The following is a 14,896-nucleotide window of genomic DNA, read 5'->3' as shown; positions in this document are numbered from 1 at the left end:
GAGCAAGCTGGCACTGCCACGCATTAGCCCCCAGGCACAAGCAGCTGAAAACCGCCCCGGGTCTGGCTGTGCTTCGGTTCGCCTGGGTAAGAGCTTCCTGCTCACCCAGCCCACCAGCGAGGAGCGCCTCACAATTTTCTGTGAACCTGCCCTTTACAGTCTGCTCACAGTCCCCTTCAAGAACTACACGTCGCAGCTTGGAAGCGACAGCTTCTACACCCAGAATACACCACCATTCAGCTACTCCAGTCTTAAGTACCCCGAGTAACGTTTCAGAGGTGGCGTGAGTTCCTTGCTTTAGCTTTGGTCTAGAGCTAAGGACACCACGACGTAAAAAAGCGTATCCTAACTGCACATAGGTTCCAAAACTAAAACCAAGAGTCAAGCTTAAATCTAAATCTCTCCCATCTTATATTAAGGGGGAGCTGTTGGGAAACTGGTCCCTGGGGCACGACGCCAATGCGTTGTCACAGAGGGAATTCTGACCCCCAGCAGGTACGAATGCAGCAACGGCGCTCTCCAGGGACTGCTTCAAAACACACACTGCCATGCGCCACTAAGGTAGCATTTCACGAGTGAAAGTATGAAATTTGCTGAAGATTCATCCACACTGCATATCATACGGAGTAACTTTAAAAAAAGCTATCAAGTATTTTATTTTTAATCTATCTACATTATGTACAGATCAAGAAAGGCCACAGCAGTTTTTCAACATACAAACCCTTTAAAAGAGGAGAGATTTATGAAGGAGTGACAAGTATCAAAGTGAAGTCCACTAACAAAGGTATATACTCAGTACAGTACTTGAAGAAAAATTACAAGTACACCAGTCCTCAGGGGTTTCATTTCACCTTTTACTCTACAACTAATCCGGGGGAGAAGGGGATGGGGGAGGGGTAGAACAAGTTTCCAACGGTGCTGACATCTACTAGGCTCCCTTACAGCGGGCAGGGCACAGAACGCACCCTGGAAGCCCCCTCACCCTCCGTGCCAGCTGGTACTCACAGCAGCTGCACCCTAATGCTGCTTGCCTCCATGCAACTGAGTACAGCCCTGAACCCCGTCAAGCAACACCCGTTAATGGCTTCGCCCAGCCGCTGGGGCTGGTGGTAGCAGATCAGCGGTACAGTCCCGGGAAGCACTGGTATATCACCACGTTAAGAACTTCAGCATGTACTCATCACCGAGACTAGAGTCTTTGCATTAGTTTACAGTCCACTATGAACAATTTTCTGCTGCATGTAAACATGACTAACTAGATAAAATACAATCAAACTTTTGTAAAAGTTAATAAAATAGCTTTCTTTTAAAAAAACAAAGTTAGCCTATTACTGCATTGTTTACAATTTTAATAAAATAGTACAACCTTTCGGTTGTTACCAGTCCTGAGTTCACTGTAATAAAAATGGCCCTGGCTTCTGCTGAAGGTCTGCACCCACCCGGTGCTTCTTGGCAGAAGTCTCCCAATTAAAATGGAATTCCTTCAGAGGCGGCTAAGTCTGGTGCTGTCCATTGAGGAAGTTGTATACCAGGAACTGGCCGGTGCCACAGTACTGTGTCGCAAAGAGTTTTCCATCAGGAGTGGGGTCAGAGAAAGCAATTTCTTCTTTACTTAAGTATGAGCCATATATGAAGTTGCTCCTGTTTAAAAGGAAAAAAGAAAAGAAAAAAAAGAATTATCCTCAGGGAGTAATGCAAGAATATTTATACTATTAGGCCACAAACATTAATTAAGTGGTGTGGACATTCGAAAGGAAGAAGCTCTGCTAGGAGATGCCTCTATTTATATACCTGTATACCCTGTTTAAATAATACCTCTGTGTTCAGCCTGACCTCGGTGCCGGGGCAGGTTATGGAGCAGGTCATCCTGAACACCATCACGTGGCATGTCAGGACACCCGGGCGATCAGGCCCAGCCAGCGTGGGGTTATGAAAGGCAGGTCCTGCTTGATGAACCTGATCTCCTTCTATGACAAGATGACCCACCTAGCGGATGAGGGAAAGGCCGTGGATGTGTCTCCCTGGACCTTAGTAAAGCCCTTGACACCGTCTCCCACAGCATCCTCCTGGAGAAACTGGGTGCCCATGGCTTGGGCAGGCGTACTCTGTGCTGGGTTAAAAGCTGGCTGGCTGGCCGAGCCCAGCTGGTGGTGAATGGAGTCACATCCAGCCGGGGACTGGTCACAAGTGGTGTTCCCCAGGGCTCAGTGCTGGGGCCAGTGCTGTTTAGTATCTTTATCGATGATCCGGACAAGGGGATCGAGTGCCCCCTCAGTAAGTTTGCAGGTGACACCAAGTTGTGGGGGAGGGTTGACCTGCCGGAGGGCAGGCAGGCTCTGCAGAGGGATCTGGACAGGCTGGACCGATGGGACAAGGCCAACTGTTTGAGGTGCAGCCAGGCCCAGTGCCGGGCCCTGCCCCTGGGTCACACCAGCCCCACGCAGCGCTACAGGCTGGGGCAGAGCGGCTGGGAAGCGCCTGGTGGGAAAGGGCCTGGGGGTGCTGGTCAACAGCCAGCTGGACATGAGCCAGCAGTGTGCCCAGGGGGCCAAGGTGGCCAGCAGCATCCTGGCTTGTATTAGAGACAGTGTGGCCAGCAGGACAAGGGAGGTGATTGTCCCCCTGTGCTCAGCACTGGTGAGGCCGCACCTCGAATGCTGGGTTCGGTTTGGGCCCCTCACTACGAGAGGGACATTGAGGTGCTGGAGCGTGTCCAGAGACGGGCAACGGGGCTGGTGAAGGGTGTGGAGCACAAGTCTTACAAGGAGCGGCTGAGGGAACTGGGGTTGTTTAGTCTGGAGAAAAGGAGGCTCGGGGGGATCCTACTGCTCTCTACAACTACCTGAAAGGTGGGGTTAGGCCTCCTTAGGTAGACAGGTAGGGGTAGGTCTCCTCTCCCAGACAATTAGCGAGAGGACAAGAAGAAATGGCCTCAAGCTGCACCAGGGGAGGTTTAGATTGGATATTAAGAAAAATTTCTTCACCAAAAGGGTGGCCAAGCACTTGAACAGGCTGCCCAGGGAAGTGGTGCAATCACCATCCCTGGAGATGTTTAAAAACCACGTAGATGCGGTGATTAGTGACATGGTTCAGTGATGGACTTGGCAATGTTAGGTTAATGGCTGGACCTGATGATCTTAACTGTCTTCTCCAACCTAAATGATTCTATGGCACGATCTGTCTTCTCCTTCCAAGCAGCAAGGAGGATCACTTGCTCTGGGAGGGTTTTTATAATGTTCTGCTATTTTAGAAGAAATGTTCGTACAAAGCCATTGCTTGGGAGTTGTATCAAGAGTTCGGAGTTTTAAAAAAAGAAGTTTGAATTCATTCCAACTATTTCTTCATAGAAAAGAGACTGCTAGGACTATGACTGCAGTCACTGGGTATGAAAACACAAGGTACAAACAAGTTCAGGTGCTTACAGAGAGCGTTGAAAGGACCTGATGAAATTGCAGATTCCTAGTTTGAAAAAAAGTCTGCCGTTTGGATGAGAGTACATCTTGGATTAATTTAGAACATGTAAGAACACAACCTCAAGGCATAATTCTGAAGTGATACACTTTCAGTAATAACTACATGAAAAGGAAGATTCAATTTGCTTAACTTCTTCATAAAAATATGTGGGTTATTCTTATTTGAGAAAAGAGGAGAGAATCGAGGGATATCATTGTACTGTTCTGGATGGCTAGTGAGCAAATTTAGAAAATTGATCTCAGGCTTTAAGACTTCAATCAGGGGAAGGAGGTAGCGTTCATCCTTTGAAAGAGAAGAAACTCCCATTAAAGTTAAGTTTTTTAATTCCTATAAAATAAACTTACACATACTTGCAGAGCAAGTACGTATGGACATCTCCATTGAATCTTGAGGAAGAGACAACAGGAACAAAATCCTTTTTAATTATTACCAGCTTCATTCCCTTCTCTTTAGTGTAATAAGGAAGATGATTCTGCAAGGTTCTGAAGACTGACTGTCCAGGTTTTTGTGACTCCAGGTCAGCTGTGAAAGCTGAAGTGAAATGGGCCAGACATTCTTAAAATGGACTTAAAAGTCTGCTAGGATGCCTTCAACATTTTGAAATCAGGATACAGCTGGCTACCAGAATCATCCCATTCAAACTACCTTTTGCTACCGAAGACATTTAGGTTGAAGTTTCACTGGCAGCTGAGCAGATTAACTGCTTACTGCCATCGATAAGCAACTCCTTCCTTTGCCTTCTGCAACTTTCTGGGCTCCCCGGTTTTCACCAAGTCTAGAGTTCATCAGACCTTTCCACAAACCAATCAAGCAGCAGAATTAACACAAAGTTCTTCTTGTGGAGCCAGTTTCCTACTAATGCAGCAATGAGCTAACGGAAGGCCAAACAAGCACCAGAGCACAGCAAAAGGTAAGATGCAGTGCACAAGAGGGAAACTGAGACCTCTTCTCACTAGCTGCAATGAACCATTAAAATTGATTCTAAAGATCCTTTAGAGCTGTAACTGACCGAGCAACTCCAGCATCGCTTTAGGGAAAAAAAAATCTTTGCTTTAGATAAAGTTTCTAGGAAGCTACTGAATGCACCACTAAAAATCAGCTAAAAATATAACCAAATCATCAAGTTAATACGTTTATCTGAAAATACAGCTTTGCGGTCAATAGTTCACACAGAACATCATGTGGTAGGAACTTTCTGGTGCTCCACCAGCCAGGCAAGATGCATTCTGCAGAACAGCTTTACTAAAGTCTCCAAATACCCAAGAGGGCAAGGACTGGCAGACACGGCAGTACCTCTGCCATGAACTCCAACAAGATGGGGCTAGACAGGCACCTGGCACTAACCTGACTGCTCAGCAATAATAAGGTTTGGGAAGTTCTTGGCATTACTTGGAACAGGCATTTAAACTTCTATGAAATGTCACCAGAAGCAACCTAAGGTTTCGAGAATTAAAATTTTTAAAATTTATCTAAGGAGTATCATGGATGTTTGAGTCCTTTTATGGATCTAGCACTTAGCATTTCAGCTAAATACACTCATCACTAGGTACTATATCTTTATGGAAATTGAAAATACCTTGTAATCCTCAGCAAACTAAACAAAAAAAAACAATCCCAAAATGCAAACAGAAAACAGTTGGAAGCCACCAGACCATATCAAATACTTCAGCATGCTCCTCTCTGTTCTCTCTGCTTTTCTACCTCTAAGAAAACGATGTTCAGCCAATGGTCAGGTTCCAGTTCTCAACACCTGGGTAATCTCACACTTTGACCAAAGACAGTCTCATTTTCTTCCCTCCTAATTACCTCAGAGGAATTTACCCAAGCTCGTTGGCAGTCTGCTACAGTGACTCATTACAGTTGCACATAGCAGAAAGATTTCTGTGACAGACAAGCTATTGCACAACACTGACATTAGTTATTGAACTCCACGTAATACTGGAACTGTCAACTGTGCTCAAATCTACATCCCCAGTAACGCCAGCAGCTTAAAAATACAGGCTTGAGACACACAAAGCAATAAATATCTTGGAATTAGTTCTATCTGTAACACATGTAACCAAGAAACTTTTTTTACATTACCTAAGACACTCTATCATCCGAGAAGCAATCTTCTTTCGACGCATCATGCTGAATACCCATATGCGACTAATCCCACAAATAGCAGGTTCTGGAGAAGTTGAACAGCACCACGCTTTCTGTCTTTCAAATATGACTTTCTCATTTTCTGAACTGACTTCTGGAACCTTCTCTTCTATAACTCTGTAGCCCTGCAGCGGATGTAAAAAAAAATCTGTCACTTCATAAAAGCATCACTAATGACTGAACAAAATAATTCTTCTGTAGTTTACTTCAGTTAAACATATTTACTTGCTAAAATGTCTTACCAAAAGGACTGCATATTTGGGTCTCATTTGATTACTCTTTTAACAGTTTCAAAACTGGAACAGATGATAAAAGATTACACCAAAAAACCTCTCTAAAGGTTATCTAATTTAAAATAAAGGCAACATATAACCCAATTCGTATTACCACCTGTATTAAAAGTATCTGCATCAATTTCTCTGACTTTCACCAAGATTGTTTTCCTTGTCTGCTACTCCCAAGGGGCAGCAGAAAACCAGTTTACAAGGGAACAGACAGAATACGCGACAAAATTCTGACTCAGTTTTGAGTACTGCAACTAGCAGTATGACTTCTTCTCCTGCTCTCTACTGCACAGTTCTTCCCCCTGCTTCTGTGCACTGTGAAGCTGTTTGACCCTGCGGTGATAGAACGCAGTTCTACAAAGTACCCACTTTTTCATTCACACTGGATTCCTACCGGGAAGGGAGTTTCATCTGCTTGTCAACAAGCAAGAGGAGAGCCAGAGCGAGCGTAAGAATAGCACAGGAAGAAAAATTCCACCCTTGGGCTGTAGCAAGTGCTTAGATGAGGCAGGCCTGAGCCAACTATGACACTACACATGTGTCTCAGCTCAGTGTCAACTATACAAAACTGAGGAGCTACATTTCAGAATGGTCTACCGCCAAAAGCCTCTTCCTCTGTGGAAAAGGCATACACAGAATACTTATTTGCTAAATGGCTAGACTTAAACTCCAAGGTAATTCTATAGTTAATTACAGTTATAATCTGACACAGATTGACCTTCTCCAATTCAATCACTTACCCACTGGATATGCTCTGCAATTAAACAGCCAATAACTTTTTTGTCATTAGAAATAAAAAGAAGAGTTTTAGTTCTAGAGTAACACATGAGCGGAGCCTGCTGAAATCCCAAGTCATTGTCTACCATTTCTCTAATTTCTTCAACCTGTGAAAAGAAGTTTAAATGCTAAGGAACACATTTAAATTTACATTACAATTACAGATTTACAAAAATGCACTAAGGTATCTAGAACACTGAAAGGTATTCCAGAAGCCAAGGATTATCCTAAGTAACCTGCAATACATCAGTCCACATAAACATTCCTTAAATAATACTTGGCTGGAAATGGGAGGAATAGAGACCTCTAAATCTGCTCCCACTAGGTCCAAACTTCAAATGCAGATAACCAAAGCGTAGACTCTGATAGTCTAGAAATAAGTGAGATCTAGACAAAAAGTTAAACTAGCTTAGTTGAAGGTTTTCTGTCTGTTATTTTTAAAGTCTTGAAAGAACTAATCCATTAAGGGCTCTGAACAGATGACACCAAGCACACTGCCAAAGCGCCTAGAAAACATATACATTTATTGTAAAGGAATGAATTAACTGTCACCTCTTCTCAAACTTTCTGCTATATTCCATTAGCTTTGCAAAGAGTAACTGAAACTAAAAATAAAAATTAATTTAATACTAGCAAGTTTAGAAGACGCATATAAATTCCAGCATGAATGCAAACAAAAGCTTATGCATGAGCTGAGATTTGGGGGGGGGGATTCTTGTACCTATTGAAACAGCCTCCATCACCCCTCTATCATCTCACAAGAGAGAAATAGGGTGGCCTTTCCTAAGTGGTCCATTAAACAGCATAAGCTTCTTTAATGCACGCTGTAGTTACATTAATAAAGCAAAACTAGAATCACTGATGCTATGAATACCTGAAGTTAATACTATCAATTGAAAAATGTGTTTAAAAAAAACCTTTTAAATTAACTTTTTAAAAGGCATGGTAACAGTTACTCTCTACTTTCTCACCTAACTGTCAGGTACCAATCTTTTAATGACAAGTCCAGTTAACCAATTTGAAACACCAGGTAACCATTCTGGAAGTCAGTCATCCACAGTGGTGACATCTGTAGATTTTCTCAACTTTAACCACACAGAACTATAGAGAACTCTATCCTAAATGTCTTAATAATTTGCTGCAGTCTTCTTTTCCTCTGCCCCACTTAGATAGTTTAAGTAATGTTTTCTTCAGCCATTTTAGTAAAAAAATTAATGTGCAAAAAAAAAAAAAATTAAGAAATACCACCAGAGAAACAAAACTTAAACTTATCTGCATAAAATACTGTAAAAATAAAACTGTAGTTTCTTTCCAATTCAAAAACCAACTACAGTCATGACATCAGAAACAGCTGACTGGGGCATCAATTCAGCCTCCCAAGGTCCCTTCCAACCTCAACCATTCTGTGATCCTGTCTAGTGATACTGTAAAATGTACCTATTAGTCACAGCAAATCCCCAGCTAAACAGACTCAATGCCATGCTACTGAAAAAGCAAATGTAATGACGTATTAAGATGCACGAACACAGGCTAGCCAGCAAGACACCCAAGTGCCCTGCTGCTCTAAGTCTCCACTAGCGTACCGTGCCCAGTTTTACATAAAGGGTTTCAAGAGAGTCATCAGACGTGGCACAAATGGAAATCATCTAGAAGACAGTGTGACAACCATCAGAGCTCTGTAAGGCATTATTTAGGAGTATGAACTAAAAACCAGCATATCCTGTCAAGCTCCTTACAAACACAAAAAAAGCTGTTGCAAAGAGAAGAAGGGGGATGTTTCCTGCAGCTATGCTAGTATGATTAGCACTAATGAGCTTGAATTATTAGCACGGAGATTCTGCTGGATGTTTAGGGAAAAATTCCTAATGTTGCAGATAGCAAACTACTGCAACGGAGTCTGAAGGGGTCAGAAAAAACCTCCACTGGTAGAAGTCTTAGGAAGTTGTCAGATGCATCATAAGCAGAGCTGGTTCTGCTTTGGACATGGGAACAGACTACATGAATTTTAGGCCACTTTCCACCTAAACCGGCTTTTATCCAATGATCATTTAGGGAATGGTGCCATATTTGTGCTGTGTAATGAAGTCAACATATTTCATTGTTGAAATATAGTAGGAAGTTTATATTACATAAAATATCTGGCAGACATTCAGCAAGTATATGAAAAACAAAATTTAACAAAAAAAATCGGTTGGTTGATGCTGTTCCCTCTGCCTTCCACTCCTGCTCAGACCCATCTTCTCTATGAAGAGAGCAACAGTGCGTAATGAGATGTCCAACCTGTTTGCGGAAAAAGCTACAGGACCGCTGCAGTATTGACTTCAACTGCTTGCATGTAAATTATGCAAACTTTACTATGAACATACTCATTACTTACATGAAAACATCAAACAAGGTAAGATAAACAAGTCCAGTCCTTTTCACCATACCTTTTTAAGTGCATACTTTGGGTCGTCAGGAAGAACCATTATTATCTTTCCATCAGGATATTCTGCCAGAATTCTCTCCTTCTTCCAACCCTAAATAAAACAAACACTTATCTAAACCATATACAAGGTGTACTTTTACAAATAGGAACTGTGTATTATTGTTCTAGACACTGAATTTACGCAGACTTCACACTATTTAGCAGTTGCTTTGCTAGAGAAGGAAACTTCAGCTAGCTTTTTAAAATGAGCACAACAGATATAATAGGATCTTATACAATAGCCTAACTATATTTAGAAACAATTTGTGAAAGTGTCTTATAATTTCCCAATTAGGTTTTTTCCCCCAGCACTGCAGTGCAAACTGAATTTTAAAATAGAAGCAGCAAACTCAGCTCACATAACTGATTTCCAAACCTACATAATACTTATTTTCCGAAGTCCAGTGAATGGGAAAACCCCTAAGTTTTAATAAAAGATTTCTTTTTAACATAGTTACCTCCACAAATACACACTCAGTTTTAAAGTTTGGCATGCGAAAGACCTCCAGGAGGTTCTAAGTGAACTGATTGGCATGCAGTTGCCCAAAATGTAAGGAATAGTTTAATTTGTTACTGATCATAACTGTTAAAGCCACAAGAAGGATACTAGAAAAAAATGTATAACTACCTTCTAAGAATCTAATGGGGAAGGAGGCTACGTTGTGTGTATCTGAAGTATAAACATACTCAAAAAAATAGAGGTAATTAACTCTTCTTCAGATCCACACTCGTGGTGAATAATGAGCAGTACCTGCATGGAAAAAAACAAAACAAAAAAGCCACTTAAATCTAGTAAGATGGGACTGGTAGATATTAGAAATCAAGTTGCTTTGATGGGACCTAAAAATACTGAATGCAGAAGTAACTTCAGCCACTAAAATGGCTGATCAACAAGCCTTACTCAAAGCAACTTTAAATAAAAAAGCCTTTGAAGAAACAATATTGATGGAATAATTCTCATTGAAATCTGTACCTTCCCATAAAATAACGTTCAACTAAAGAGCAAACAATGGAATTTGGCACTGAATGAATGCCATATAAACTACCACACAAAAAAAGATAAACTGAAGTGTTACAACACTTGATCTGTATCTCATTTTAATCATGCTGATTTTACTCGCTTACCCCAACCAAGACATGAAGAGATACATTTCAGAAATCTATCTACTTTCTGGTAGCTCTGGAACTATTCAAGTCTGGCACCCAGCATGGCAATGATTGCAACACAGACACCATTTTAATCCTGCCTGCTCTTCTCAGTAGGAGTTGCACTGAATACCGACACAAATTAAGAACCTGTTTGAATTTACATACATTATGGTCTGAACACAAAGGGAGTAAAGTGTCACAATATTCAAGTAAGCCGAAAAGTGCAATTTGTGGGATCGTGACATACTTTTTGAGACACAGAAAAGGTGTCAAAAGACTCTGGCGTAGATTAATGGTTTACTGCTCTCCAACCTCAAATACCACCCTCTCTCAATTTTTTTTTTTACCTTTTACTGCCTTTTGGCTACCCGTTTGCCCTGCAAAAGCCTTCTATAGCCTATTTTAAACCTACTGTGACCATCAGTCAGCAGATAAATGCTATGTGATAGCTTTGTTTGATATAAATATATAGTTTGATAATCCTACCAAACATCCAGAACGCTGCAGGCCTAATGCAGAAAATTCAACCCTAAATTTCAGGTTAAGGTATCCTGTTAGCATTATAGCCAGGTATTTTCAAAAAAATTATATCCGATGGAAGAAAACATTTCTGAACATCATACTGCTGTTATACTGTTAAGCAACAGTATATTAGCAGAAGTTAAAAATAATTCTGTAAAAATAGAATAATTGACTCTCCAATACTTAGAGCTCATTATTTTCATTATTGTCCACCTGCTCATTTTCTGAAGGTATTAGTGGAATATGGGGACTGATCATATTCACAGGAGGGGTAGTTTCTAAATTAAGGTATTTTGGAATTTATTCAGAAATGTATCATTTAGATGAAGCTTTCCAAGAAGTTTCTGCAAACCCTAAGCTCATCCAAGATTTTTAGCGAAGACATTTTAGTCATACTTCTTTGTTACTGATGCAGCTCTAAAGAATTTCAAAAAGAAAAACTAGTATTTCACATAAGTATCTACATCTTTAGTATTCTTATTGTTCAGTCTTAGTAAGCAATTAACTGTGCTTCCTTTAAACCAGAAAGATGGAAGTAACGCACAAGATTGGTCACAGCTCTGTCATATTCTAACATTAAAGCTGTTAAATAAAATGTGTTATAGCTTCTGCTGGGACTGATCCTGTTAGATATCCACAATACACAAAATATGCTTTAGTACTAGTATCTTGCATGTGGTCTGAAGATGATTTCTCTTAACACATCTATTAATGTATTTTTTAAAACAAAGACTTAACACTATTAAAAGAAAATACAATAGTCCACAAGGTATTTCAATCACTGAGAACTGCAGTATGACTCTCTCACTCAAGCAGATGGCAAGAACACCTTGCTACAGTAAGAAACAAAAGCTTTATGTCTGCAATACACTTTATAATATTCTACCTCAATGTCTAAAAAATTTGCTTTTCCTTTCCTTTTAATTGACATTACTTTAGGGCATTAAGATTTATTTACTGTTGAATCAGATGCCCAAGCATTGATATACGTTGCTTGTGCTGACCAATGAAGTTAAAAGGAAAGCTATTGTTCCCACCAAGATACGTGTTCTGCAAGGCCTAGCATAAAAAACATGGTTGTACCACTCCTCCCTGATACTGGAAGTCTCTGCTCAACAACAGACTACTTATAGCCAGCAGCAGTAAGGCACACAGAGCCTGATCACCACAGCTGGTCAGACTGGTGCTGTACAGAGCCCTACTGGTGTGTACTACCTGTTGCAATACTCTCTTCCCCTCCATTTTACAGCTTTCTACCCTACAGGTATTTATAATCATTTGAAACCATAACTGTGCATTGCAAAGTTGCCTTAACTAATTTTTAATCTACCTCTAACTTTTCCTCCCAATTCAAACAAGCAAAGATTACTTCTGCTTGCTTATTAAGGTGCAATGGCAACAGAATTACAAAGGAAGAAATTATTAAAAAAACAGGCAATACAGACAAGCAGTTGCTACTACATTGTGAAATAGCACAGACAGTAATTACCACTACACTGTGTAGTGCAACGCTTTCACTGGACATTATATATAAAATGTAATGAATGATGTAGAATACAGTTGTAAAGATGGCTCCAACATTAACAGCACAGCAACTGAAATGTTCAGTGCTCAATTTCACATGAATTATGTTCTGCTTATAGTTCAAAATAATCTCTGATGTAGATTTATCTTTAAAAGCAAGTTATAAGACAGAATAGACTGCTTCCCATGCATTTCCTCTTGTTTTAAAAGTTCTTACCTAAGAGTAGGAAATGGGATAGCAAACCTGGTATCTTTCTATATATGTCAGTTCTGGCTTGTCTGAACTCCCCATTTCTTGGATGAGTACAAATACATGAAAATTGTGGTGGATTTTTCTTATATTGTTTTTTCCTCAAAAATACTGAGGTAGTAAGGAAAATGTGGTTAATGCTGTATAATTCTCAGTCTTCACTAAGAAAGGCATTTATGAAATTTTTCCCTAATTATCAAGTTTAGTATAAAATGTGGTGCACTATTATCCTTGATAATTTGCAGCATAGAAATGGGCCTACTGCATTCTTCCTGACTCCCTAGCAAATTACAAATGTTCTGCCCCTCCTACGAACACAACATGGAGAATGAGGTTTTGACTGTAGAACATTCTAAGATCCTTGGGTGTAACTACTAAATACTACCTTCTGTTAAAACTAAGATTCTCACAGAAGACAGCCAACAGTAAGAACTGTATGTGAAATATTAAGTTTTATATTGTACAAATATATTACTTTTGGAATTAATGCAAATCCAGACAAGCATGAAATCTAAGATGACATGAAGTTCATCATCATCTTCAATCCTGACACTCTATTATTAGCCTTAGGTCCCAAGAAGTCAAATGTTGCCTCCCCGCCCCCCATTGGAATAGCCTAAGAACATCACAGATGGGCTTGGGTACAGCTACAGGAGAAAAGCTATTGAAAACTTAGGAGATTAGACATAAGCTCAAATAACAGCTTCTTCCAGTTTCTTCAGCTCAAGCTATTTTTAACTAAGAGGAGAGGTTGAAATACAAACACATTAGCTGCATTCACATCAGGCACCTGAATCCACAGGCATTTCCCAACTTCGATTTTTGGCTTTGCAACTTAAAAACTTCATTAAAAAGAATGTCTTGCTCTTTAAAACTATGTGGTATCACAGAGAGGATACACAACTGATACTGTGGTATCACAGCTAGAGGATTTTATAAAACTGAACCACCTATCAGTTCCCACAAAGTTATGCATCCCACTGGAGTTAACGCTTAATGTACATGCCATCACTCAGTGCACGCATGTGCTAGAGTGGCATCATTTTTCTGGAGACTTTCAGATGTCTGAAACCAGAAGGATAATGAGACAGATTCCTACATTTGTATGCAGCAGGGGACATCTCTCACACTGATCTAGTCCTGTTCCAGTACTATCCTTGACCACTCTACCTTCTTATTACTCAGTTTGCATGCTTCTATTAATAGCAAATGGCACCCTGCAGAAAACCCCTATCAGTATTTGCCAATCTTCTCTTCCCAAATCTAGAAAATGTTATTAAACTTGCCAAAATTTTTCTCTTCATACAAGGCCTCCGATTTCCTTATTGTCTCCATCAGCCATCCATGACAAAATAAGTATCCCAATACCATCTCCTTATTTGCCTGTCCTACTGGGAACATCATGGAATTTCTAGAGAGACCTAAAAATGAATTTTTACTAAAAGAAATGATAGGCCTTTAAAAAAAAAAAATCAAACAAAATTATACTTTCCTGGAGACAGTAAACAATTTATTATTTACATGCAAACCACCTTCTGGCTACTCAGTATTTTTAAAGAACCCACAAAGCATCTGCATGCAGGTGGGCAAGACCATAACAATGAGGTCCATTTTCACAGTTCACAGCAAGAAGCTCTAGCATGATAATGTATACAGGTCTTCTTTTTGTGATTCTATGAAAAGAATCATCACTAGAACTACTAGGCATGTAACAACGGACACTCAAAAGGGAGGAAAAACTGAGAAAAGTCTTCTCAAGTCAGACTGGGACTGCATTATATAGCATGAAGAATGTGAATGACAAGAGAATGAAACATGTTTCTAAGATATCTTAGAACAGCCTGAAATCAACAATAATGCCAAACATATTAACTACATTAAAAAGGGTATCTGGAGACCTAGTAAAGTAACACACCAAGACCAGATGTTCCTGAACCAGAAAGTCTAACCAAGAAGCTACCAATGCTTTCTCTATTACAATTTTTTTAATCCCATGATGCTACTGTCCCATTAACACTTTCTGTCAGGGAGAGGAAGGTAGTTATAGTTTCTACACAGTAACTACATACAAATACCTAGAAACTAAGCATATCACACGTCCAAGCCATCCTCCCAACAATTGCCGCTAGAAACCTCCTAGCAGAACTAGGATAACTAGCAATCATTCTTCTGGTATCTCTGGATGACTAAGGATTAACAAGTAGAGACTTGGTGTACTAATTCACTGGCAAGAAGGTTTATCTAAAATTAGAATTATTTTCTAAGAGGAGGTGAGGATGCTTCTGTCATGGACATTACCATAAC

The 14,896-nt window shown here is 40.2% G+C and overlaps 1 protein-coding gene across 5 annotated transcripts in view; it reads right to left on the bottom strand.

Moving 5' to 3' along the window:
• Positions 1–627: 627 nt before the first annotated feature.
• The window catches only part of ESCO1 (establishment of sister chromatid cohesion N-acetyltransferase 1), a 35,707-nt gene continuing 21,438 nt past the window's right edge, over positions 628–14,896 (bottom strand). For 3 of the 5 annotated variants that reach the window (XM_055799060.1, XM_055799059.1, XM_055799061.1), the window contains exons 9-12: positions 9,110–9,199; positions 6,644–6,787; positions 5,557–5,744; positions 628–1,641 (exon numbers count right to left, since the gene is read on the bottom strand). In XM_055799060.1, coding sequence (XP_055655035.1) covers positions 1,494–1,641; positions 5,557–5,744; positions 6,644–6,787; positions 9,110–9,199 — 570 coding nt within the window. In that variant the 3' untranslated portion in view covers positions 628–1,493. Of the gene's footprint in view, positions 1,642–5,556; positions 5,745–6,643; positions 6,788–9,109; positions 9,200–9,775; positions 9,899–14,896 lie in introns of those variants that run through there. The other 2 variants (XM_055799062.1, XR_008746353.1) reach the window with 2 other exon arrangements.

The sequence above is a fragment of the Falco peregrinus genome, chromosome 3 (assembly GCF_023634155.1).
Source record: "Falco peregrinus isolate bFalPer1 chromosome 3, bFalPer1.pri, whole genome shotgun sequence".
Lineage (NCBI taxonomy): Eukaryota > Metazoa > Chordata > Aves > Falconiformes > Falconidae > Falco > Falco peregrinus.
This window is presented reverse-complemented; position numbering and strand designations above follow the sequence as displayed.